This window comes from Athene noctua, chromosome 2 (assembly GCF_965140245.1).
Source record: "Athene noctua chromosome 2, bAthNoc1.hap1.1, whole genome shotgun sequence".
Classification (NCBI taxonomy): domain Eukaryota; kingdom Metazoa; phylum Chordata; class Aves; order Strigiformes; family Strigidae; genus Athene; species Athene noctua.
The window spans coordinates 24,546,750-24,570,414 of record NC_134038.1 but is presented as its reverse complement, the minus strand read 5'-3'; the positions used below and the strand labels follow the sequence as shown (position 1 = coordinate 24,570,414).

The following is a 23,665-nucleotide window of genomic DNA, read 5'->3' as shown; positions in this document are numbered from 1 at the left end:
GAAATTCAAGATACACATGTGTATACATTTTTATTTCTGAGCTCTCTGCTCTGGGATTTGGAGAATGTATAATGCTTTTGGCACAGAGCATAGAGTGAATCAGGGAGCATAAATACTGAATGAATGTTATTGTGAAACAGAAGATTCCAGGTTTGAATACTTAAAACTAACCCTTTTGACCAGAGCTGCATGCAGTGTTCTCAGTATCTGTGTACACAATGGATTTATGCAGTGGTACAGATTATATTTTCTGTTTTATTGCCTGTTCCTTCTTTTCCACTGAACATTGAGGTAACAGTTTTCTGGAATAAACAGAAAACTTGTTTTCTGAGTCAGAGCAGTCAGGTCAGTTATTTTACATGTAAAGTTAAGATATGAGGCAGCGATACTAGTAGAAAAAGTGTTTATCTGTATTGAATTGGGTGGGATACTTTGGGAGTTCTTTGGCCAGCCCTGTTCTTGGTTACTCTGGATAGCTCAGCAGAGCTGATCATCACATTTATCTCCTGGAATGTCTTAGGGAGTGCAGGTCCCTGCAGGGCTCTGCCTTCTTCCATACTGAAGATTACCATGTTTTCCTATCACTGTTTTGTTTCTCCTAAATAATTTATCCAATCTTAAATTATTTATCTATTTAACTTCCTCTTTTATCCTTTATAGGTACCATAGTTTCTTTAAAAGTCTTTGATGGAACACCTTGTGCAATTCCAGTAGTAACTGAATCTGCTTCGTTCTTATGTTTGTTGATTCCTTAGGAGAACACTAGGTTTGAGCCGTAGTATTGCTTATTTTCTAATTAAATTAATTCATATTTTTGTTGCTGAATACAATACAATCCAAAAGTGATACTAGGCTCCTGAGACCAAGTAAAAGAAGTGATTTTCTGCCCTACTCCTCTCATTTCTATTCTCAGTGCACTAAATATAGGAATTAGAAAAACTCTTGTTTAACAAAAAATACCAATATAAATGTGTTATATCTAGTCTGCTTTAGAAGATGTCAGTTTTCATAGTTCAACGGAAATTAATTCCATGGAATTACTGCTTTTTACAAGTGAGACTAAAGGTCCTTATAAACTGAAAAATAGCCACTACAGTCTTTAAAATAGGATTGAGAAAGGTCTTAGCCAAGAAGAGTAAACAAAAATTTAGGAAAAATGCCTCAGTTTCTTCAGAGCACCAAACAACTTTTTACTTTAATGAAATGTACCATCTCTTGATCTGTGAGTAACTGCAAGTTGTACTGGTTCTGTATGGAAAATGAAAAGGAACAACCTTGACATTACAATACGTATTTGAGTTCTTTTGTTGCAGACGTAAACAAGCTAAAATTCTCAAACCTTTGTTAGCATTTGGAAAACCTGGTCAGGTATGATCCAGTTCATGTAGTTTATGGCATTAATTAAAAGTCTAAGTAATCTTTGTCATACATGTAATTGTGGTGGTATCAGATACAGAGGCAGAACTGTTGGTAGCCTGAGAGCTAACTCTTTTATAAGTAAAAGTATCATAATGCTAGCAGAGCAGATCTTATCCATGAAGCTTCGTAATAAACAAAGTCTAAGGAGTCAGCTTGATGATTAGATTTATAACATCAAATGTTTGGTAACATTCTATTTGGACTTAGGGGATGGAAAAAAAAAAAAAAAAAAAAAAAAAAGACAAAGGCACCAGACTTTGGTAGTTACCTTTGTAAATGGAAGTGGTTAGTTGTAAGCACTACTGGGTTTCTGAATACCAACTTGCAAAGTGCTGTTTCCAGTAACAGCCTCTGCTTGGAGTCAGTTTGGGCCACTGTGCATTTCCTGAGTGCAAACATAACTCTCTGGGCAACTTGAATGTTGTATTTCTCCCCATTTTTATTTTTATTAATGAATAAAACAAACCAAGTGTTCTAAACACTTCATGTTTTCTAAAATATTCATATCATTTTATTCACTCACTGACAATATGATTTTGAAGTTGTTATATCTTTGTTTTCTGTTCTTTCTGTTAGTTTAATTTAGAACTCTCTGTTCTACTTATATTTAGAGAATAGTGAGTGTGATGGTTAAATATATCAACAAGACCTAAAAGTGAACATAGGAAATGAATCTTGAATGAGACATTCTTGAATTGAAAATCCTAGAAGTTAAGGAAGAGATGCCATGCAGCTAAGCATAAGACTATTACTGTTATGTTTATTCATAGAGATGATTCAGTAATCACACAAATAAAGCTGTCATTTCTGTATACTACAGCTGCCTACATGTTTCCTCTTTTTCTTGGTTGTTACTGACTATTAAACTGTTTCTCTGAACCTATGTCACCATATTTTCTAAAGGAAATTAAAGATTTGCACAAATGAATTTTGGAAACAAAGCAGCCTTTCAATGTTCTTCCCCCCCCCCCCCCCCAAAAAAAAAAAAAATAAAAATCATGTATCAAACAAGTTAAATATGAGTATTCTAGCATTTTTTTTGAAAACTTGCATCTCATATGTCATAACATTTTTCCTCAGTAAGAAAGACAAAATACTAAATAGACTCAATTTCATTCTTAAAATCAAAGGTCAGAGATGATATAAAATGACTGAGGGTTCTTCTCCACACCTTAATTTGATATACCTTGCAGATTGATTTGCAGAAATGTGGCTCCTTGTTCTTCAGAAAAATGATGCCTGACATACAGCCCATTGTGTTAACCAATGTATTCAGCAGTTTTGTGTTTTGCTTCATTATGTTATGTCTTTGACTATAATTCTATACTATAATTCTATAATTCAGCACTTGTGAGTATTTAGGTATGTATATTGATGGAGATAGCATGTTTATTTTCTTTATCCCTAACAATGGCTTATCAGAACATTCAGTTGAAATTAGACCTGTGTGATTTACTTATGATTAACACAAGTCACACCCCTACATTTATTTTTGCTACTAGTTCCAGTGTGTACTTTGCTGTGGCACATAACTTTACCATCTGAATTCGATCCCAGAGTCCTGCTGTGTGATTTAATAACTTCACTTCTCTGCCTCACTTTCTCTAGTTTTGAAATAAAACTAATGATCCTGACCTCTTTTGTTTCAGCACCTTAATGCTTTTCTTCTATAATCCTCAGTAGGAGAGTTACAAGACCATGATAGCAGTAGAAGTACATTCCTACTGTCTGTTTCCAAAGATTAAAAGCTTTTTTTTAAAAAAAATTTAAAAAAAGGGAGTTGTGTTAAGATATTGGGATGTATCTATGCTTGAGCAAAGAATAACTACTGTAAGTAGGAACTGTTTGATATTACAGACCAAAGCACCTTAGTTCATGGGAAAATGTTACCCCACTCCTGTTTTACTGAAATATTCTAACATTGGTCTAAGTAATTAAACTAATTGATCTTAGAGTTATTTTAAGGACTTGGTGAATGTAAAACTCTGTGAAAGTACAGTAGATTTGGAGAACTTTATCTGAGATAAAATTGGGATGTTTACATAAAAGACCATTTGTAATCATTCAAGTCAATCTTGAATAGGGAGACATGCAGACATGTATTTCAGTAATTAGACAAAATTTATTAATTTATTGTAGCTGGTATAATCTAAAAATAAATTTTCACAATCACATAAACTTTGATGTAATAGCTTGAAATGCCATTTTCCCTTGTCTGACTCAGCAATTCAGGATGAGATGAGCAGATTATTTTGCAAGACAGTCATATTGGGTTGTCATTGATATTCCAAAGTGGACAGAAAGGTTGAATATTTAATTTTTATGCTGTGTAACTGCAGTCTCTATTCTACTTCATCTCTCATTCTTTAGCTTGGGATGTGACTGAAAATGGTTTTGGTGCCATAGGATAGTAATTGGTAAAGCCTGTTTGGAATGTAGGTAAGCAACCATTTTGGCAGTAAGCAGAGTACTAAAAAGCACTCTTACCCTTAGTTGACTCCCAGGCTAAAATTAAAGAGTTAGATATTTCCACATTCAGTGATTTACAGTGCATCTGTTCTGAGTCAACTAACAGAAAGAACTAGTTACCTATATACTTTTATAAAAAAGAACTTTTCATTTGGGTATAACATGCAGATCTGCATTTTTATAGTATGCCTTAGTAGGAATGCCCTTCAAAACAGTAAGATAATAAGTAAAGAGAGTATTTCTTCTTTCTGTTACTCTTTAAAGTAATTGGATGCTAAATTAATGATGCTAACTCCACCTGTATCAGCATGTGCTTATCATTCATGTGAACTGAGACATCTAGGAGTCATGAGCTTGATCGATGCTAAAATAATTTATGATGCGGTTTATATAGGGAGATAGTGTAATGTTTTCTATAGTTACTTAAATTTTTCTTTATTTTTCTTTAGTTACTAAAAATAAACGAAACTTGTGAGAATTAGTTTTTATTGTAGATCATTCTCTTTGTTCATATTTGTGATGCCTTCCCAATAGAAAGTGGGCATTGACTATAACTTCAGTTTCCTGGAGAGGTTTTTCAGTTCAGATTATAGAAGAATATCTAAAATGTGTTACTGACAGTTTTTACTGGAAATGGCTATATAGATGTGTTTGGTTACTGCATAACTCAAAGCAGAATTTATAAAGAATTCTGCTGGGGTGATCCTTTATTGTTGCAGAGATAAAATACATTTTTCTGCACATAAATAGCAAAGCTGCTTCCCAGTGTCTAGTGCATCACAGTATGTTATTGTTGTGTTAAATGTTGAGTTTCAATCAGTAAATATTATTGTCCTTGTAACTTTTTTTCATTAGAATGTTGGGAGTGACTCAGTAATGCAATTTACTCTTTCACAGGGTTCTTACATCTCCAGAAAGACAGCCATTTTGTGTTGGCACCTCCCTTCTCCTTCCTAAATTGCTCATTCACCTTTGCATTCCTCTTGCACCATCCTGCTCCCTTCATCTCTTTTCTTCTGTCTCTGTGATACCTGAAGCCCTTTCCTTTCCTTTCATCCCCACTGAACATCCCTCAGCACCACTACTCTGCTGCTCGACTCTTCCGTTTCACCAATCCCGCCTTTACCTCTGGTCTCTTCTGTCTGCAGCTGCATCCCCCAGGTGTCCTCTTCTGCCTCACCAGAAGTGTACCATATTGCCTTTTTGTCCCACTTATTATATGCTTGCATTTCCTTTTGAAGGAGAGGGTAGGGCTAGAGCCCTGGGCTAGTGATCCCTCTCCTCCCTGCTCCTCCAGCAGCCTTTGCTCAGCACTCAGGATGGGAGGAGGTGGCGGCAGAGCCAACCCAAGCACAGGAGGCCCCAGGTTATCCTCTGCAGGCCCCTCTGGTCCCTTGAGAAGATGAGTGCTGTTGCTGCAGCTGTCATTGTCCAAGGAAGTTTGTCAAGAAGCTTATCTGCAGGATGAGAGTTGCAAGTGCAGTTGTACTCTTCTGCTTCCTCTTCGTCCTCCTCTGCTGCCCACCTGCAGCCTCCCCTTGGTTCATTCCTTCAGGGGAAAGCTGAAAGATGGGGTAGGAAAGAAATTATTTGCCAAAAGTGCACCTGGTATACGACACCATGACTTGGAGGAGATTCTCAAACAATCAAAGATTACATGGTGTTGGGTTCAGCTTTAATTTTTCAAATAATTTACTAGTTAACTGGCAAGAACTGCAATCTGGAAAGGAAATCTGGTATAGTATGGGACTAAGTGTTTTTTCTGAAATGTAAATGCAATTAAAAGGAGAAAAGGGGAGGGGTGAAAAGAAAGTTCACCACAGTCTTAATGAAATCCAGGAAACTTGAGCATTGCATTTTGACAGAGACAAAATAGTAATTAATTTTTTTGCATAGACATGTAAGGAGTCTGCAGCCAGCTTACAGCTGAGACCTCACATCAGTGAGATCTTGAAAATGGGGGGATTCTTATTTTTTGGCATGAAAACACAAGTTTAAGAGGCTTTTTTTTTGGGTGGGGGGAGGAGGCAAATCTGAGAAACTTTTCTTTGACTGCACAGTTAGTTATTTTGAAGAAAGCTGTTACACGGAAAACAACTTTTTAGTTAAATTACATAGGTAAATTAACTGCACTTTGAATGTAGTGGCTGAGTAGCAAATACAGCAGTAAATTTCAGTAATTCACTGTGACAGAAGTGGCTTGGTAGGAGGCCAAAGTTACCTAACAGTCAAATTGAAAAGCAAATAATGTAATTGCTTATCTGACAACTTGTACTGCTTGGGGGGGGGTGGGTGTGTGTGTGTGTTTCGTGGGGTTTTGGTTTTTTTTTGGGAAGGGGTTGTGTGTGTTGTTGTTGGTTTTTTTGTTTTGTTTTGTTTTGTTTTTTTGTCCTAGACATGAGCTATCCATGACAAAAGACAACTGAAAAAATAAACTATTTTGCTCCCTGTTCTACCTTCCTTTAAAGTTTTATGGGATTGCGCTAGTGTGACTTCACTAAAGTGAAAGACACAGTTTTAGTTCAAAGCATGACTTATTTGTATTGAACTTCTTAGCTTTAACTAATTTTTTGCAGTAAACAAGAAAATTAGTGTTACTGTAGCACATGATGCTAGTTACTCTTTTTTTTTTTTTTTTTTTTTTTTTTTTTTTCCCTATTCAGGAGTCTGTTATAAATGTGGGATTTTTTTGTTGACTTCGCCTGTAGGCTGACTTTATTCTTCACTCTTTGGGAGGTCTCTGACTCCCACTTGTCATATCACATATACATTAAACCTTTCATTAAGTTGCTGACAACAGGCGGTATCTCTTAAAAGATGCAGGATTATTTTATTTTGGTCTCCAAGTATCTTTTAAAAGCTAATGATTGTAGCATGTACTTTATCAATCCTCTATTACCTTCTCCTTTTCCTGATTCCTTTTTCTAGTCTCCAGATTCTTCTACAAGACATATTCACTGTTCTTCTTACTTGCATGTTACCCCTTTACTTTATGCTTGACTTTGGCTTTGCCTTAAATTGCAGATTTATTTCTAAGGTTTATTACTGACATTTAAAACCATCAGATCAGATAGACTAGTCTGTGTATAAGAGTTCCTCACAGTGTGTGTTCCAACTCCAAGCCTGTGCTAGGCAGATGATTTATCTTTGTGTATTTCTTGACTGCCATTTTCCCATTGTACTCATTAGGCTTTGCTTGTGTCGCCCCAGGTTGGTGGGTCGTCTGCCATTTGGAATTCAGCTGGTTATATACAATAAACTCATAACTTTTTTTTCTTTCTCCATTTACAATTTTGGTGATGTATTATGTGTTTTGAGGCACATGTTTTTGCTGTTTTTTTGTAAAGTACATTGAATTGCGTGACAAGCTTTCTGAATGTATTTGAATTTATAATTGAATCATAATGATATTGTATGCTACAGAGGAAATATATATTACTTTAAGAACTACAGTTCTTTGAATTATAGAACTACTGTAATTCTCTGAAACTTGGTGCAGGGACCTTCCAGGAACCAGGATTTGTTTTAATTAAAAAATTATATATTTATTTCATGATTTCATTTATTTATTTGTTGTAAAATTGTAAAATTTATGTGAAAACTGCTTGTTACTACTTGCCACACATTTTCAATATAATCTATACCTTTGTATTACATTAATCCATTTGCTTCTGGATTTTGCAAGTCTGTAATTATGTTCTGCTGCAATAGATACTTTATCTGTATTATTAAAACAAAAGCCTCACTAATACATCATCAGATTTTTAATGCAGGTTTAATGGAAATAGTGCTTCATAAATTGGGTTTTAGTGTGCTTGGCTTGAAGTATATGCTAAGATTTCTGGATACTGAGAATAGTTTTTCTCCTGTTTTGAGTCTTAAAGTTTCCCATGTATGTTTTTCTTCACAAGTATAAGAAAATTAGAAGTTTTAAGAAATGAAGATATAGTAGCCCTATCTTGTAATCCTAGGACTTCAAAAGTGAGATATAATGAAAATGAGATATATTATAAAAATGTAGGATAAAATCCTAGAAGCTCACATTACCAAGGCTGCCAATGTTAGCAGAATTCAAAAATTTTCATTATTTTGCTTAAGTAGTCCATTAAAGAATATTCGTGACCACATTTACATGAAAAATGTTTATCCTGAGCAGCTTTGGGCAGAACACTAACCTAAAGTAGACCTGTCTTTATTAAAAGAACCCACTGCCCTAGAACAAGTTATTCTTTATTGAAGTTGTGGGGTGTCATGCATTATATTTTTATCTTTCTGTCAAGGGTCTCATTGACTTATTTCTTGCATATGTTATTGTTGGCTCCAAATCTGAGGAAAGGTGTTGTGTGTATTCGGTTACACAGACAATTTTGTGAAAACAAGCATTTTTCTTGGCAAAAAATTGTAATAAGCAATATCAAAATGCAATTATCTGCATTTTTTGTGTGCTTGTCCATAACACTGGCAGTGCTGGCAAGTTTCTCACTTTCAAGAAGTTATTGAAATTTATGTTTTAATTATTACTCTTGATTGGAATTTAAAATAAATATATATGTAAGTCCAATCCAAACAAAAGTCTGCATCAAAGATGATTTGTGTGCAAAAGAAATGACTACGTGTATGGAGATTTTTTAGCAGATAGTTTATATTTTATTTTCTTTTCTATGGTGTATAGGTGCAGTACTCTTGTCCAGTGTGCAAGGATTAGCAATTAATGTTGATCCAGTCCTGTATACCTGGCTTATCTACCAACCTCAGAAACGAGCTAGTAGGCACATTCAGCAGGTATGTATTTCTGGGGAAAAACGAGTGGGGAGAGGGGAAACTTTCTCTTCCATGTATGCCAGTAGTGCATTCTTGTTCCACATATTTGTCTTCTGTCACCCTGTTGTTTGTAGTTTGCTGCACATACTGTTACTTTGAATTATTTAAAATGTTTTGCAAAATAAAATTTTAATTTCACAGTGTTTTAATTTATAATGTTTATTGAAAAGAACAGAATGTTTTTTGATGGTTACTGTTTAGGATCAGTATTTTTGCAACTAGTTTTAACTACTGAGACCTCATAAGACTTCTGAGTCTAAATAGTAAATTACGTTCTAACCATTTGCGATGGTCTATCAAATAATTGCATAACTTGTTATAAAATCACTACTGTTATTAAAGCCCATCTTAATAGGGGATGAACCATACAGTTAATAACTTGATATAAGTCTCAGATTCTGTATATAATGTCAAAACACATGCGTGCAAGGTGCTCAGAAAAGATACAAGAAGTTAAGGCTGTGGGTCTGTGTGTCACAGTGTTTTCTTTGACATATTCTTGACCATAATTTTCATGCCCCATACTCCTGACCTGGAAAGAACACAGATTTTCTCCTGATTTTAAGCTTATTTATAACTATTGTTTGGCAGACCAGGAGAATGTTCTAAAGCTTAAATTTGTTGTAATCGACCAAACTAGTGGTCTGTGCAGCCTGATCTTCTATTTCAGTTATAAGTGGTCAATTAGTAAGTGGCCAACTTAAGAATCTTTCGATATTTGACTCCTAATTATAGAGCACTATGCACATCAGGGAAGTTTCATACTAGGACCTTGAAGTGGGAGGATTATAATATGATCTGTAAACATTTCTGTTTCTTGTGTGTAAGTGACTTTGTTAGGTAGTAATTGTCAGACATTAAGTTGAGTTCTGTTAAGCTCACTCTGCACCATCTGAAAAACTTAAATGTGTGAATTGCTGCTTTATTGTTTTAATAACTTTACGCTGTTTTTAAATGTCTTGAGTGATTCTTCATTCCTGCATCATAACTGGAGTAGCACAACATTTCCTGGGTTACCTCTTTTTTAAAATAGACCATTTATTTACTTTTGCAACACTGTCATGTATCCTTCCAAAATGTTTTTGAGGCTGGTTATATCAAATGTTCATATAAAAGTCTTTCCCTAACATTAATGTTTGCGCTGTTACTCAGTGCTTTATCTTTTGATTGCCCTTTTATACTGAGTCATTAGAGAGGTATAGTGACTACATTAGGAAACTTATTTGTCCATTGTTTTGATCACCAGTGGCAAAATTTTTAACTGAATTTTGATTAAGTAGTTATTTTATAATTTGTGTCATTACCTTATTTAGCTTTCTAAATGTTGTTGTGATCTATTTCTGATTAAAATTACCATATCACATTTCTAATGTTATTAGATTTAGAGTTGCTTAGTCATTTGAAATTATTTAAAATGTGAATTTATAAACCTAACTGTCAACACTATACTAGTTTCACTGTTAATGCAACTGTGGTAATAGACTGCACATAATAATAAAAATTACAATGTCTGTAATAGTCGTTAAAAAACTTTATTTGAAAACTACACCTGTATTAAACTATCCTTAAACATAGACTTTTTTTTAATGTAATACTGTAGTTATCATAGGATAAGGATTCTAGGCAAAGTTATGGCCTTGTATATTACTTACTAGAAAAGTTTTAGCTTGTTACCATGGTCTAATTTGTGTTACAGAACAAAAATGTTCTGTACAACCTTCATAATTTTTGAATATTTAATAGAACAATGGTAAGACATGATGCTTTCAAGCAATGTTATGGTCAGAATGTTATTGGTTGATAAAGCTCTCTTCTATTTCTATTGCAACAGTAGAAAATACATAACTTCAGAAGTTCCTTGTGTGATTCAGAGATCTTAGATGTTAAGATGTTTTACGTTTTAATGTCTACTTAATACAATTTTTTGCTTTGTCACTTCAAGTAAGTCGAAACTGAGTTCTATCTCAGAACACAGAGTCAGAAAATCAGCATGTTTGACTCTGTATACACATTCTATCAAGTAATAGCATTATGAGTTCAAGAAGTTAAATCAAATTAATGTATTTGGGACTACAACTGTAGCCATGTAAACTTCTGATCGCATACAACATAAGGCTGGGATTGTCTGGCTCCCCACAGACAGGTATACTTTCACATACTGGAACTTCTTCAGATTTGTTTGCCTTTTAACTATTATTCTGGGATTCTTAGGTTTATAATGTTAATTTGGCAGTACATATATTTTATATCTTTATTGAAATACTATGTGTAATGTAATTGTGTTGGTGTGCGTTTGTCTGAAAGCATGAAAAGTTAGAAATAACAGAACATACTTCTTAAGCTGAAATGGTATAAGTAAAAGTAAATGTATTTTTACAAAATATATGAATTTTCAATTATTTTTTCTATAAAGCTGTACTGTGTCTTCTTTAAGATTAATGTGATGAAGCCAGCAAGAAATGTGGCCTTACTGAGATTTATTCAACTGGAACAGAACAATGGATGACTGCTGTGTTGGGGTGTAGGGGTACATGCAGTTCAGTGAGGACTACCCCTTTTCATTTATTACTGTTAGATTGCTTCCCAGAAGCTAATAATTATAGAACTAGTGTGATAGCTGAGGCCATTATGTTCCTTGGTTTGTACAGTGTTACTTCTTTACACTTTCTCTTTTCCTTTGCCCAGTGCATCAATTTTGTACAGTTAGGTTATAAACTCCTTAACCGTGTTTATGTGGTATCTAGTACACTGTCAGATGTCCTGATATGTTCTTAGATGGTGTCTGAAAAATGTGATGAATGAGAAATGAGAATTTTAAAAGTCTGGCAAAAGGTAAACACCCAAAGGAGAGAGAGACTATTTAAATGAAAAAGCTAAGTTTGGCACAATAATCAGTGAATATAAACAGGTTCTTAGTATATTTAGTCTAGGAGTAAAAGATTTTGAAATCTTGAGTATTACAACTACAATAAAGTTTTTTGCTGCTTTTTATTATTAGAAGGAAAATTTCTAACTTGTTCCTATATTGAATTTTATGTTTTTAGGAATAATACATTTGACAACTGTTTGCAACAGAAGAGGATTTCACTTAGTACTAACTAAATAATATGTTAGAATTTGGAAAAGCACTTAATGTGCAACTCTTCTTCAGAAGTTATGGTTCCGTGCAGTGTGCAAGTTACATCAGTCTTCCTCACATTTATTTTAAAAGAATAGAATTAACATCTCTCTCTGAACTGAACTCGAAGCAAACTCTTTTTCTTATATGTGAGGTCTGAAAAATCATGTTAGTTATTACAGTAAGTTGTATGAGGTCTTGCTTAATAAAGAGTCTGTTCTAGTGCTCAGTTACCCTCACAGTAAAAACATGTTTCTTTATGTTCAGGAGGGAACCTTCTGTGTTTCAGTCTGTGCCCATTGCCTCTGATTCTGTCACTGGGCACCACCGAGATGAACCTGGCTTCATCATCGTCACACCCTCCCTTCAGATATTTTTTCACATTGATGAGGCCCCCTCTGAGCATTCTCTTCTCCAAGCTGAACAATCTCATCTCTCTCAGACTTTCCTCTTATGGAAGATGCTCTGGTCTCTTAATGGGCCCCTTCATGGCCCTTTGTTGGACTCTCTCCATGTCTCTCTTATACTGGGGAGTCCAGAACTAGACCCAGCACTGAATAGAGGGGAAGGATCACCTTCGTTGACTTGCTGGCAATACTTTGTCTAGTTCAGCCCAGGATATCATTCACCTTGTTTGCAGCAAGGGCATTTTGCTGGTTCTTGTTCAACCTGGACTCACCAGGACCTTTTCTGCTGCTTTCCAGCTGGGTAGCCCCCAGCATATACTGGTGCATTAGGTTGTTTCTGCCCAGGTACAGGACTTTGTACTTTTAATTGTTGCACTTCATGAGGTTCCTGTCAGCACATTTCTCCAGCCTGTCACAGTCCCTTTGGATGGCAGCACAACCCTTTGGCATATCAACCACTCCTCCCACTAATGAAGATCTTGAACAGGATTGGACTCATTATTGACCCCTGGGTACATTGCTTCTTATTGGAGTCCAACTAGACTTTGTGCCACTGATCACCACCCTCTGGGCCCAGCCATTCACCTAGTTTTCAGTCTACTTCACTGTCTACTAATCCAGCCCATACTTCATGAGCTTTTCCTGGAAGATCTTATGGGGGACAGTGTCAAAGGCCTTACTGAAGTCAAGGTAGACAATATCCACTGCTCTCCCTTCACCTACCAAGGCAGTCATTTAATCATAAGTAACACTGAGAACATTGAGGGTATGTGTTCCTTGCTCCATCCTTTCCCCCTGTCTCTGGGGGCTGGGATTCAAGGCTGGTCTTGCTTAGCAAAGCCTGAGGTGAAGAAGGCATTCAGTGCCTCAGGCTTTTCCAATAGGAAAAGCAGCTCATGAGTTTCTTGACTTGATACCGATATGTATTCCCATAGACAATGAAATAGTCTAACTGGCTCTTTTTTAGCTCTTTTGCCCTTTTGCTCCTTTCCTTTTGTAAACTCAAGTGAACACAAGAAGTTAGTTAAAATTACATAATACTTACACAATTAATACACATTTTTCAAAAATGTTTTACGTTGATTTCATACCTAACAGCTCTGAATAATGTACAAAGAAAAGAAAATACAATTGTTTAGTGTCAGAAAAGGAAAAAGCACATGGATTGGTAACGGGGACAGGAAGAGGTAAGGAAAAGGTATTTATTAACATGAGAGTATTTTCACCTCATTGTCAGCTGATGGTCTTTCCAGGTTATCATTGTAGCAAGTATTACATGTTATTTTGTATTTGTCTAGAAAAAGATACTATTGGTAGATCATCTTTCCTCTTTGGATCACTCTGCTATGTGTACAGTGTGCATTAATCAACATCAGAAAGCTTTGCCAGCTAATGGGTTAAAAAACCCAGAACAACCCAGACACAATATATATTAAGGTGGCAGCAATTGTTGGAATTTCTTTTGTTAAGTTATATTACTTTATTCTTCAATAATACTGAGCTGAAATAACTTGAGTCTTGGTGTAGAGCAAGGAATAAACTTTATAAATCAAAGTACTGTAACAAAGTTCAAAACTTGTTTTCAGAATCCTGGTTTTGGCTTGCAAGCTAGAGACATCTTAGAGTTGTTTTAATTTAGCACCTTCTGAACATCGTGCCTCTTAAGATACACCAAATAGTTAGTTTAAAAGAAATCACAGAAACACAACCAGAACCTTGCTAAAATCACAAAATCACAGAATCATAGAATGGTTTGCGTTGGAAGGGACCTTAAAGATCATCTATTATAGTTCCTAACCCCCATCCATGGGCAGGAACACCTTCCACTAGACCAGGTTCTCAAAGCCCCATCCAACCTGAAAATGTCTGTGTTAAAATAGAGTGAATTTGTCATGCCATCATTTTACTAGCCTATTATGTGGTAGTTCTAATGGTTAATGGTTTGATTCTCAACTTTCTAGTACTTTATGTGGCAGGAATAAAATGAAGAATATACTCTTGTTTTTCTTAGTTCAAAGCCTGAAGAATAGATGAAAAGCATTCTGGAGAAAGTTATTCAATAGTAAATTTTTTTGTACTAACATTTGGTGTGTTATGAAATGGAAATACTACAAAAGATTTAAAGTTACCAATATTTGTAAAGAATATTATGTTAGACACATGGGTAGATGCTTTGAATGTAAATGTTTTGCTCTTCAGCTCTACATTTTAAGAATTAACGCATTAAGAAGACATAGGATTAAAAGGTAATCATTCTGCTTTATATACACACAGTCTGTGTGACTGCTCAGAGTTAGTATGAGCCAGATATGTTGCACTCCATCCATATGTTCCACATCAAAATCGCATATTTTACATTATCTGGGTGTTAAAAATAATCACATTTTTGGTTCCCTAAATTTGTTAGACTTTCATGAAATATGTTTTTGTTACCACCATTTTTTTCAGTAACTGGGAGTAATCCATGAAGTTGGAGCAGCAAATGCAAAAGACATCTTACATACCCTGCTTGATGATTGATGAACCTATGCTAGATTTTAAGCAGGGTTTAAACTGGCACAGAAGTTTGATTTGGCTTTTTAAAAAAATGTTCTTGTATGTGTCAGCCAAAATTGGTGTGGGTTTGTTGGTTTTTTTTTTACATACTTTACTCTGTATGGATCGTTTTTGTCAAGTGAGCTATATGTGTGGCAGCATTAGATGTGTTAGTGTAGTATATGTGGACCAGTCGCTTGCTTACTGCTTATTAATAGTTCTTTAACTCAGCATATCTATAATATATGCTTAAATCCCTTGTGTGTGTTTGGTCTGAAAGTCCTGTTGAAAAGGTATGTTCTTTAATGCTTTATGAAAAGTTAATTCGAACAGAATTAGGGAAAGATACCAGTACAGAGAGTGACTTACTGTATGTATGCTGTTTACTGCTTGTTAATGCATCCCCATTAAAAAGCAAAACAAAGCTACATTTAGAGGCCTTGTTTTCAGTGATTTAATATTTTAGTTTGACTGTTTTTTAAGATATTTTCAGATGTGGCTTGTTGCAGTGAGGCCTCATTTCTGGTAATTTAAAAATATTTAAAAAAAAAATTTTTTACTGTTTTTTCAGTTTTTTTCAGAAGTGGTGCATTTTGTTTTTGTAAACTGGTGGCATTTTTCATATATTTACTCTCCTATAAAAGCCTATACTTAGCTTTGCACAGGTAAATATTGGAAGAGATTTTTTTTCCTTGGTAAAAAGGCTTTAGCTGTAATTTGATATGAGACAGTCAAGTATGTGATACTTTTTGCAGTTAATAAGTGCATGTAATCTTTCTCAAATGCAGGTTACTATAAAGCCTTTGTGGCTTGCCAATACTTTTCTTACATTACTCATTTCTATGAGATAAAATGACTAATTTTAGTGAAGACTAAACTGTCAAAAATGTGTACCTACACCTATATGTAGATGTATAAAATCAATGTGTATGCCTGCATATTTCTTCTATTTTCTTTGGCCATTCTGCATGTGTGTGTGTGTTACTACCTAATTTAATGAGTATTTCAGTAACAGAGTAGATCTAAAACCATCGGTGCAGGGAGAACATCCTTAGTTATACAGGAACAACTAAGGAAAAGGCATTGCGTCTGTTCCAGATTCCTCATGCTTTAAAGCACTGGAATCTAATACACCTACATGATTCCATAATCCAAATTTCTCCCGTTTTTCATGAACATCTACACCATGGAAGATTGCGTATCCCAGTTAAAAAACAAGAATTTTTTATCAGCTGGGTAGGTAGATTACAGAATTGGTCATTAGCAATTCAATCATTTTTTTTTTCCTTCAACTTTTTTCTCTGCTCTATTTCTCTGTTCTCTTCCATTATCTTAGGAATTTTGCTGTGTTATAATATCCTTTCACTGCTCTATGCAAAGTTCATTGTTAGCCAAGTATATTATCAACTCTTGATGGTATGTTTTGGGCAATTCTTCATTCAGAGGTCTACATCAGAGGTCTCTCTGGAATGTTTGCGTAAGATGAAATAATTTTATCATCGTGACTTGGTCAGTAGACTCATGTAGGACAATTCCTCTCATTTGATCTGTTTTAGGATGACTTTTGGAATACTGCAGATCTTTGTTTCTTTAAGAGCCAAACACTTCTGATAATGAATGACACAACGTAAGGGTAAATTTCAGTACCAAAACTTAAGATTTTTCCATGTTGTAGCCACGTTGCCTGTTGAAGGTAGAGCTGTATTGCCCTTCTGTAGTTTTAGTTTTTCTCTTCTACCCCGATAAATAGCAGGAAAGGCTTTGATGAAACAAGCATGTTTCTATGGTAGATATAATTATCTTCTTGTTGTGCAAAGATTTCTCAAATTATAATAGGCTTTGATTTCTCATATTGCTTGCAGGCCAAAATCACTGTGTTTATCCCTATTGGGATCTGTCACCTCTTACCCCAAGGAACACAATTAAGTTTCTGAAGGATGCAGGAATGAAGTTGCGGTTTACTTAAGGAACCAAAGGTACTTGGGTCTTGAACCTTGTATTTTCTACCTTCATAGGCCCCTTGAAACTGCTAATAGAATGCTTTCAACAGTTGGTTAAAATGTGGGGGTTCTTGGCTGACATCGGTTCATGACATCAATTTGGAAAGATTACAGCTAATCGGTGATTGGTCTTCTATCCCAGCAGAGCACTTTTCTGAGCATACCTGAAAATGAAGCAGTCACAGAATTTCATTTGAATTAGCAAGTTCATCTGCCAGGAAAGAAGGTGCTTTTGTGAACCCCAGGGGTTAGTTGTGTCTAAACTTTTTAGTTAGGAATTAATATAATTTTAATTCATGTAATTTTATTAATTAATTTAATTTTAATTGGGAACTAGGCCTAATGCCTAGTTTTGTTTGAGCTCTCTAAAGCAATTTAGGTGCATGCTTATATTGTTAATCTCAGAAATCACTGTAGTCAAGCAGTGATTGTGACTTCATGATATTAGAACTTGTTGTAAGGTTGACAAGGTAGATCCTCCTTGCTGTTGGAACTCATACTGGCACAGCTTGGACGGTCTTGCAGCATTGGTAAATACTCTTCTCAGAGGCATATAGTGATTGCATGACAGTGCTCTTAGATGTTCAGAGAACACCAGGTCTCCATCCCAAAGACTTCATTAATTTTTCTTCCTGCTTGCTGGTTGCAAGCTACTGCACATGTACACATCAGTCTGTGTGCACGCAGCATCCGCCATATGGGATAGCTGGGTTTGGTACCACTTCAAAGATGGCAACCCGTGAGTGGGCTGAGGCTTTTGAATTCAACATTTCATAAGCCAGTGCTTCATTTTTTCCTTTAGTAATAATATTAAAGTTCCTATCTTGGAATATTCTTTTGATTTTGGTTTGTTATCAGGGAGGTGATTGTATAGGCATCACTCAAATGGAAGTTACTCATCTGCTCAGTTGGCCAAGTTTACTTTAGAATGCATTTCTTATGTTCCCAGGTCTGCCTGCATCCTCTTCAGCCTCACACTCATGGGAAGTTATAAATCAGAAATAAAATATTTAATTACCAAAAATTCCAAGTAAAGTAAAACATTAATTTATTTCACCTGGAGCAAATTTCCACTAGCCCTCTTTACAGGATGTTTTAGCTTCAGTTAGCTGGCATATTTCCACATAAGTCAGAAAATACTTGGGGCTTGGTTTTTTTGGCAGGTTGGTTTTTAGCTATCATTATTCTGTTCCTTTCTCTGATTTTAGATCTTTACAATTTCCAAAGTCATGTTGACCACACAGTATGAAGTAAAATAAAAAATATGATCTGTATCTGTTGATCTATTTACATGAATAAATAGCATAGATGTATATGTGTGTTGTGTACACATACTTAATGTGGTGTGTAATGTGTTAGATTATTTGTGTCAATAAAATTTAAATTTGGAAAGGATAGCTTTCTTGTTGTTTTTTAGCCACCACTTAAAAAGTTAATTGTAATAATTATACTGGAAAAGTAGTAAATTTTCTTGAGTACCATGAATTATTATTAATCTAGTATTCAGTGTATAATAGCCACAAAACATTACTGCATTAATAAAACTGTGGTCAGTATTCTAGAACAGAATCTGATTTTGACTTTGTGTCAACAAAACAACCTCATATAAATGTTGCTGTCATTCCACAACTTTATTAAATGTTTTTTATTAATCTTCTTTAAAACACTACCAATTAGTAACCATAAAGCTTACAACCCAAGTAGATGTGTTAAACTTTGCTACGTATTACCTTATAGCTAACTTTTTGGATTCTTGTGATGAAATGCTTATGATAACACTTGCCTTCAATGTCTCCTTTCCCATCAGATTCATCTTCTCAAACAGCTGTGGGGCTCTTGTCATCTGCTATTTCCCAAGCCACAATTTCCTCATCAGTTTGTGGCTAAAACCCAAATCTTGATGATCCTTTTCCATCTAGTTCAACGTTGATCTTTCATCTTCTGCATTCTTTTAACCAGAAATCTTTTGCCAAAAATCTGACAAGATTGTACTGGGCGTCATCAACAGCAACATCAGGCTTGATTTCAGTGAGCAAAGATGAAACAGCTGTTTCATTGTCCAGATCAGCACTCAAGCACTCAATATTTGGTCATAATTTTTTCCAGCTTTGGCTGGCTGTGATAGCCTTGATGTTTTTCACTATTTGACTAGTGGTGTAACTTACTATATTTTGCTGATCCATTTCTTCAGTGGTTCAGAAAAAGATACTGCTTCTTCAGACAGTATTTCCATCCTTTTGGTTTGTACTGTCGTGTATTGTCTGTGTTCATTCTTCAGAAACTCTTGCTTCATTTTGGCAAGTCAGTGTTCTTGCAGTGTTATGTCCAGAGTTGCCAAATCATGGCTCAACAGTTGCTGTCATGGGAAAGCTGCAGATGGCTTTGCCTTATGAAAGATTGTATCAGATAAACTGCTAAATTTTGAAAATAAGTCATGTAAAGTGTGTGACAAAAATATGCATGTGGGAAATATTTTACTGGTGTAAAACTTGTCTTTTAAAAGCTGATGGTTTTTTTGCTGCTGTTATGGCAAGAGGACATCAAAGTGGCATGTTTCTATATTCCAGGAAGATTTTTTAGTGCTTTTGGAGACAAAGCTGATGACTGTACATTCAGAGGGAGGAGGAGAAATGAGAGTTCTGTTTGTCATTGACATTAGTATTTTCCTATTAACTTTGCATACCACTGTATATATAAGTTGTTTGTATTCACTGGAGTAGGATTAAATGGTTGATTGTCTTTCTTATTTTAATTTACTTTTATAGTGGAAAATGGTGAAGGCGTTTGGAAGGCGTTCTCCTTCAATTAAATGATTTTTCTGTTTGTTTTGGGGTTTTGTATGTGTGCACATGTTGCACACTGCTTGATTCAGTGATCTGTTTTCTATTGGAGAAAATTTACAAGCACATTGCCCGCCTCACACGAATTTGTTTCCCACAGAGATTCCTAATGCAACGTGTGAGGTTTCTCATTACCCAGCTATATGGATTACATTTTCACTTTTGTCAACTGGTATACATCTACAATTTACGTAGCAGCTAATGCTACAGCAAAATGTTAACAGCCAACTGTACAGCAAATTTAGGATCCATTTTTTAAAATGATTTTGTCTCTTCTAGCTCATGTTAATAAAAAAGTAACAACAAAGCCAATAGACTGTATACATCTGTGGACCTCCAGTTCCAGAACCCATGTGGATTAATGCACATCACTTTTTTCTGATCTTAAAATAAGGTTGCAATCCTTCAAACTAGATTTTAATGCCTTCAATTTTGTTTAACAGTGTTGTATTTTGAGCAGTTTGTCATTTATTGATATGCTTGAAAGACAAAACAATTAGAAGTCAGTAGTGGTCAGAATTAAATTTTATATTTAAAATGTGAGAAACAAATATAAAAATGTATAAAAGTACATTTTTTTCTTGTGGAGTTTAATGAAGGTTGATATCTTTCTTTGCAAAACTTCACAATCTTCATATCTGGCTAAAATTCCTCGGTTTCCTTTAAACATTTAGAGAATTATTTTAATTTGATCATCATCCAGGTTTATTGACGTCCATTTTGATTGGCTAACAAGCATGGTGTTTTAAGTTAATACATTATATTTCACTTTTTCTGTTACTGTAGAGCTTTTCTTCAGATTAACATGACTAAATTAATTATAAGTCTGAATGTAGTGTTTCATAATTTATTTTCAAAATATATGTACTGCAATCATTGTTTCAAGTTGTCTTCTGTACATTTCAAAATATGTTGTTTAAGACACGCTTCTCATGATGTCGTAATTCAATATTAATGTGTTTTGGATTTGAGTGGTTCACAACACACTTCTTTTTTTAGCAGTCTGTAGGAACTGTTCCGCTTGGTGTGTCCGTAACTCGAAAAAAAGAGGATGAAGTATCAGTTGGAAGTGCACCTTTGGCAAGGCAGCAATCAAACCAAGCCTCTGAGTATGCCAGCAGTCCTGTCAAAACAAAAACAGTAACAGGTATGATCACTTAATTGAAACTAGCCATTCTGCCTTTGCAACCTCCCTCAGTAACATGGGTCCACAATTGAACAGCATCAGCTGTACAAATACTGTGGAACAACTCTCAGTTTTAAAGAAATATTCTCCTAGAAAATGACAACTTTTAAAATTAAAAATATGCAATCTTGCGATTTTGAAATATGTGTGGGTTTTTTTTTGTCATTTTCATTTAGGTACTATCCTTGGGGCCCTGATAATTTAATATAACATATTTTCTAAAATGAGATAAAGGAGATGTACTTTCAAGTTAATATCTGCTATTTGCCTTGATATTTAATATTTTAGTCCATAATTTTATCAGACTTTGTGATTAATTTCTTTGATTTCAGTCACTGTTCACATTGCATAAAGTCTGGCATGTATGGAAGTCAAGATTTGTGCATAAATAGTTAAAATTCACTATTTTCAAAATCAGTCTCCCATAGAAAATGCATTTGTTGGCACTTCTGATTCTGGAGTTCAAGAAGTTACTAAATTTAGGAATATTTTCTGGCCACTTCAGAGTGCTAAAGCTAAACTTTGTTATCACTAATCAAGATGATATGGCTTTCTGGGATTTTCAGGGCTATTTATTCATATAATACTGTCTTCAAGTAGTAAAGTAGGAGATCATCCAAAAAAAGTGACTATCCAGCTGAGACTTTTAGTAATCCTACTGAAATACACTGAACAAATTCTCTTCTCCTTTGCATTGATGTTTATTTCCAGATAATCATGAAGTACTTCAAGATGTTGTCTGCTTGAAACTGAGATTCCAGTCTTGTTCATTAGTGGTAGGGTTAATTGTTATTTTGAGATTAGAAAGGACTAAAACCAGAAAATCTGTTTGCTAACTATTATGTGGGTTGCCGTCTTATCATTGGTAGTAAAATATTAGATTCATTTCAAAGACTTCTTTCTATTTCATTTATGAATACACTTTATTTCTACCATTTATCCTTTTACCATTCATTTATGAATTACCTGTATTTTTGCCTGTAACAAAATTACTGTACTAAGTATATTTTTGTTTTAACTATATTTATCATCTGTTCTGCTATATCAACATCATAAATAATATGTTTTTTTTCTTCTGGAGGTGAATCCTACATGTACTTGTGAACAAAGCATGAAGGTGTAATTCACTAGAGAAACTTCTGTAATTTTGAATATTTCACATTCAAAACCAACTATATATGTTAACAGATGCTAGAATAGTTTGTATTAATTACCAATTTATGAAAGTATGCATGTAGTTTTCAGAAGTAACTTTGTACTTGAGTTTTCAAAATTAGTCTCCCAGTCTGGTACCTGCTCATCTGTGTAGCCAGTTTTGATCTTCAGCCTTTGTTATTCTTCACCTTGAGTATTATCTTTCCTGCAGTAGTGATCACACCAGGAGAGTCTTCTAAAAGAAAAGAGGGAGAAATGCCATTAATGTCAGTTTTGGTTTTGGTTTTCTGTGTGTGGGTGCAGAAATGATAAAACAAAATGATAAATTATAAATAATGTTTTAAAACCAGAAGGATTTCTGTGCATCTCAACTTCTTCCAATTTTAATTTGAAGTCAATATCAAGATGTGTTTTAAAATACTTAGTATAACACACATTGCAAAAATTGAAATTTCATTTTTAGGTTTCATTCATGTTAGCTACTGCTTTATTCATTCAGTTTATCAAATAAGTTTAGCCTAAATGCTGGGGTTTTTTTGTTATTAAGCTGTTATTTGGCTTCTCTATAAAACAGTGTTGTGGTATGGAGTTTGATGCCAATAAATGAAGGGTGATAGTACTAATTCTGTCAAGAGTTAACATTGGCTAAGCATTTTCTTTTTTGAATTAGAAACAGTCGTTTAAAGAAGAGATTACTAAATTTGGTTTTATTAATTCTCAGCTGTTAAAAATTTGTTGAAAAACTTTACTGTTTTTTTAAGTGAAGCTACATACATGTGTATGTATACAGTGTTTTAAAATGTCTACCTGTTTGTTATGCTCTAGAGATAAAATGCCAGGTATAATATACTTGAAGCATTTGAGATATATATGCAGAAATGTGGAATAAAAATATAAAATGAATGCCGAAGATCAAAAGCGTTGCATACTGATGATATTCTTTAAAAGAATGCTACCTGTCTGCTTCAGTAGACCAAACAGATTTCCCTTAATTAAAGAAGAGCCATGTCACACTGCAGTGCCTTGCAGGCTTGTTCTCTGTCTAGCTTCCAGAAATTTCATGCAATGTTAGGAACTTTTCCTGTAAAGTTCATCTGTTCATCAGAATTGGCTTTGCACTGGAAGATTCAGGGGAGAGGAAAAAACATATATGTATGCCATGTCACCAAAAAAAGTCTCTGCTTTGATTACAAAGCGGCCAGTTACAGTGGTTAGAAAAGGTTGCATGGGTGCAAGTGTGAAAGATAAGATCTCATTCTTAGGTTTTAGGGGATCCTTTCTTTCACAGTTGGTTTATTTACAGGTACATAATGTGCTGGGATATAGTGAATGATTGACTAGTTCATTAATCTGAAAATATAGTGTCTGTGATTCTTCTCCTTTCTAGTTTTTCTGGGTCCCTTGCTCCCACAATTTTTCACTTTGTTTCCTTTCTGTTAATTTCACCTTGAGTCTGAGTTTCTTTCATTGTTTGTCTCACCTTTTTAAACCAGGAATACCACTCTGACTACAGGTCTAGGACATATGATGCTACCTATGCTACAGAAGCATTCTAGGTAAAAGGGAGAACAATCCTTGTAACCTGGTGTTTCTTAATCATCAAGGCTCTAGCTGCAGATGCCTTAAGTTGTCAGAAAACTGAGATTCCTACGTTGATAAAACTGAGACTCCTACACTAATATCAAGCACATATGCAGTCTTTGCAGATCAAAAGA

At 34.8% G+C, this 23,665-nt stretch overlaps 1 protein-coding gene across 2 annotated transcripts in view; it reads left to right on the top strand.

Moving 5' to 3' along the window:
• Positions 1-23,665, top strand: part of VPS13B (vacuolar protein sorting 13 homolog B) — a 482,028-nt gene that overhangs the window by 206,369 nt on the left and 251,994 nt on the right. For both annotated transcript variants that reach the window (XM_074898647.1, XM_074898646.1), the window contains exons 20-21: positions 8,561-8,670; positions 20,609-20,756. In XM_074898647.1, the coding sequence (XP_074754748.1) occupies positions 8,561-8,670; positions 20,609-20,756 (258 nt within the window). The remainder of the gene's footprint in view (positions 1-8,560; positions 8,671-20,608; positions 20,757-23,665) is intronic.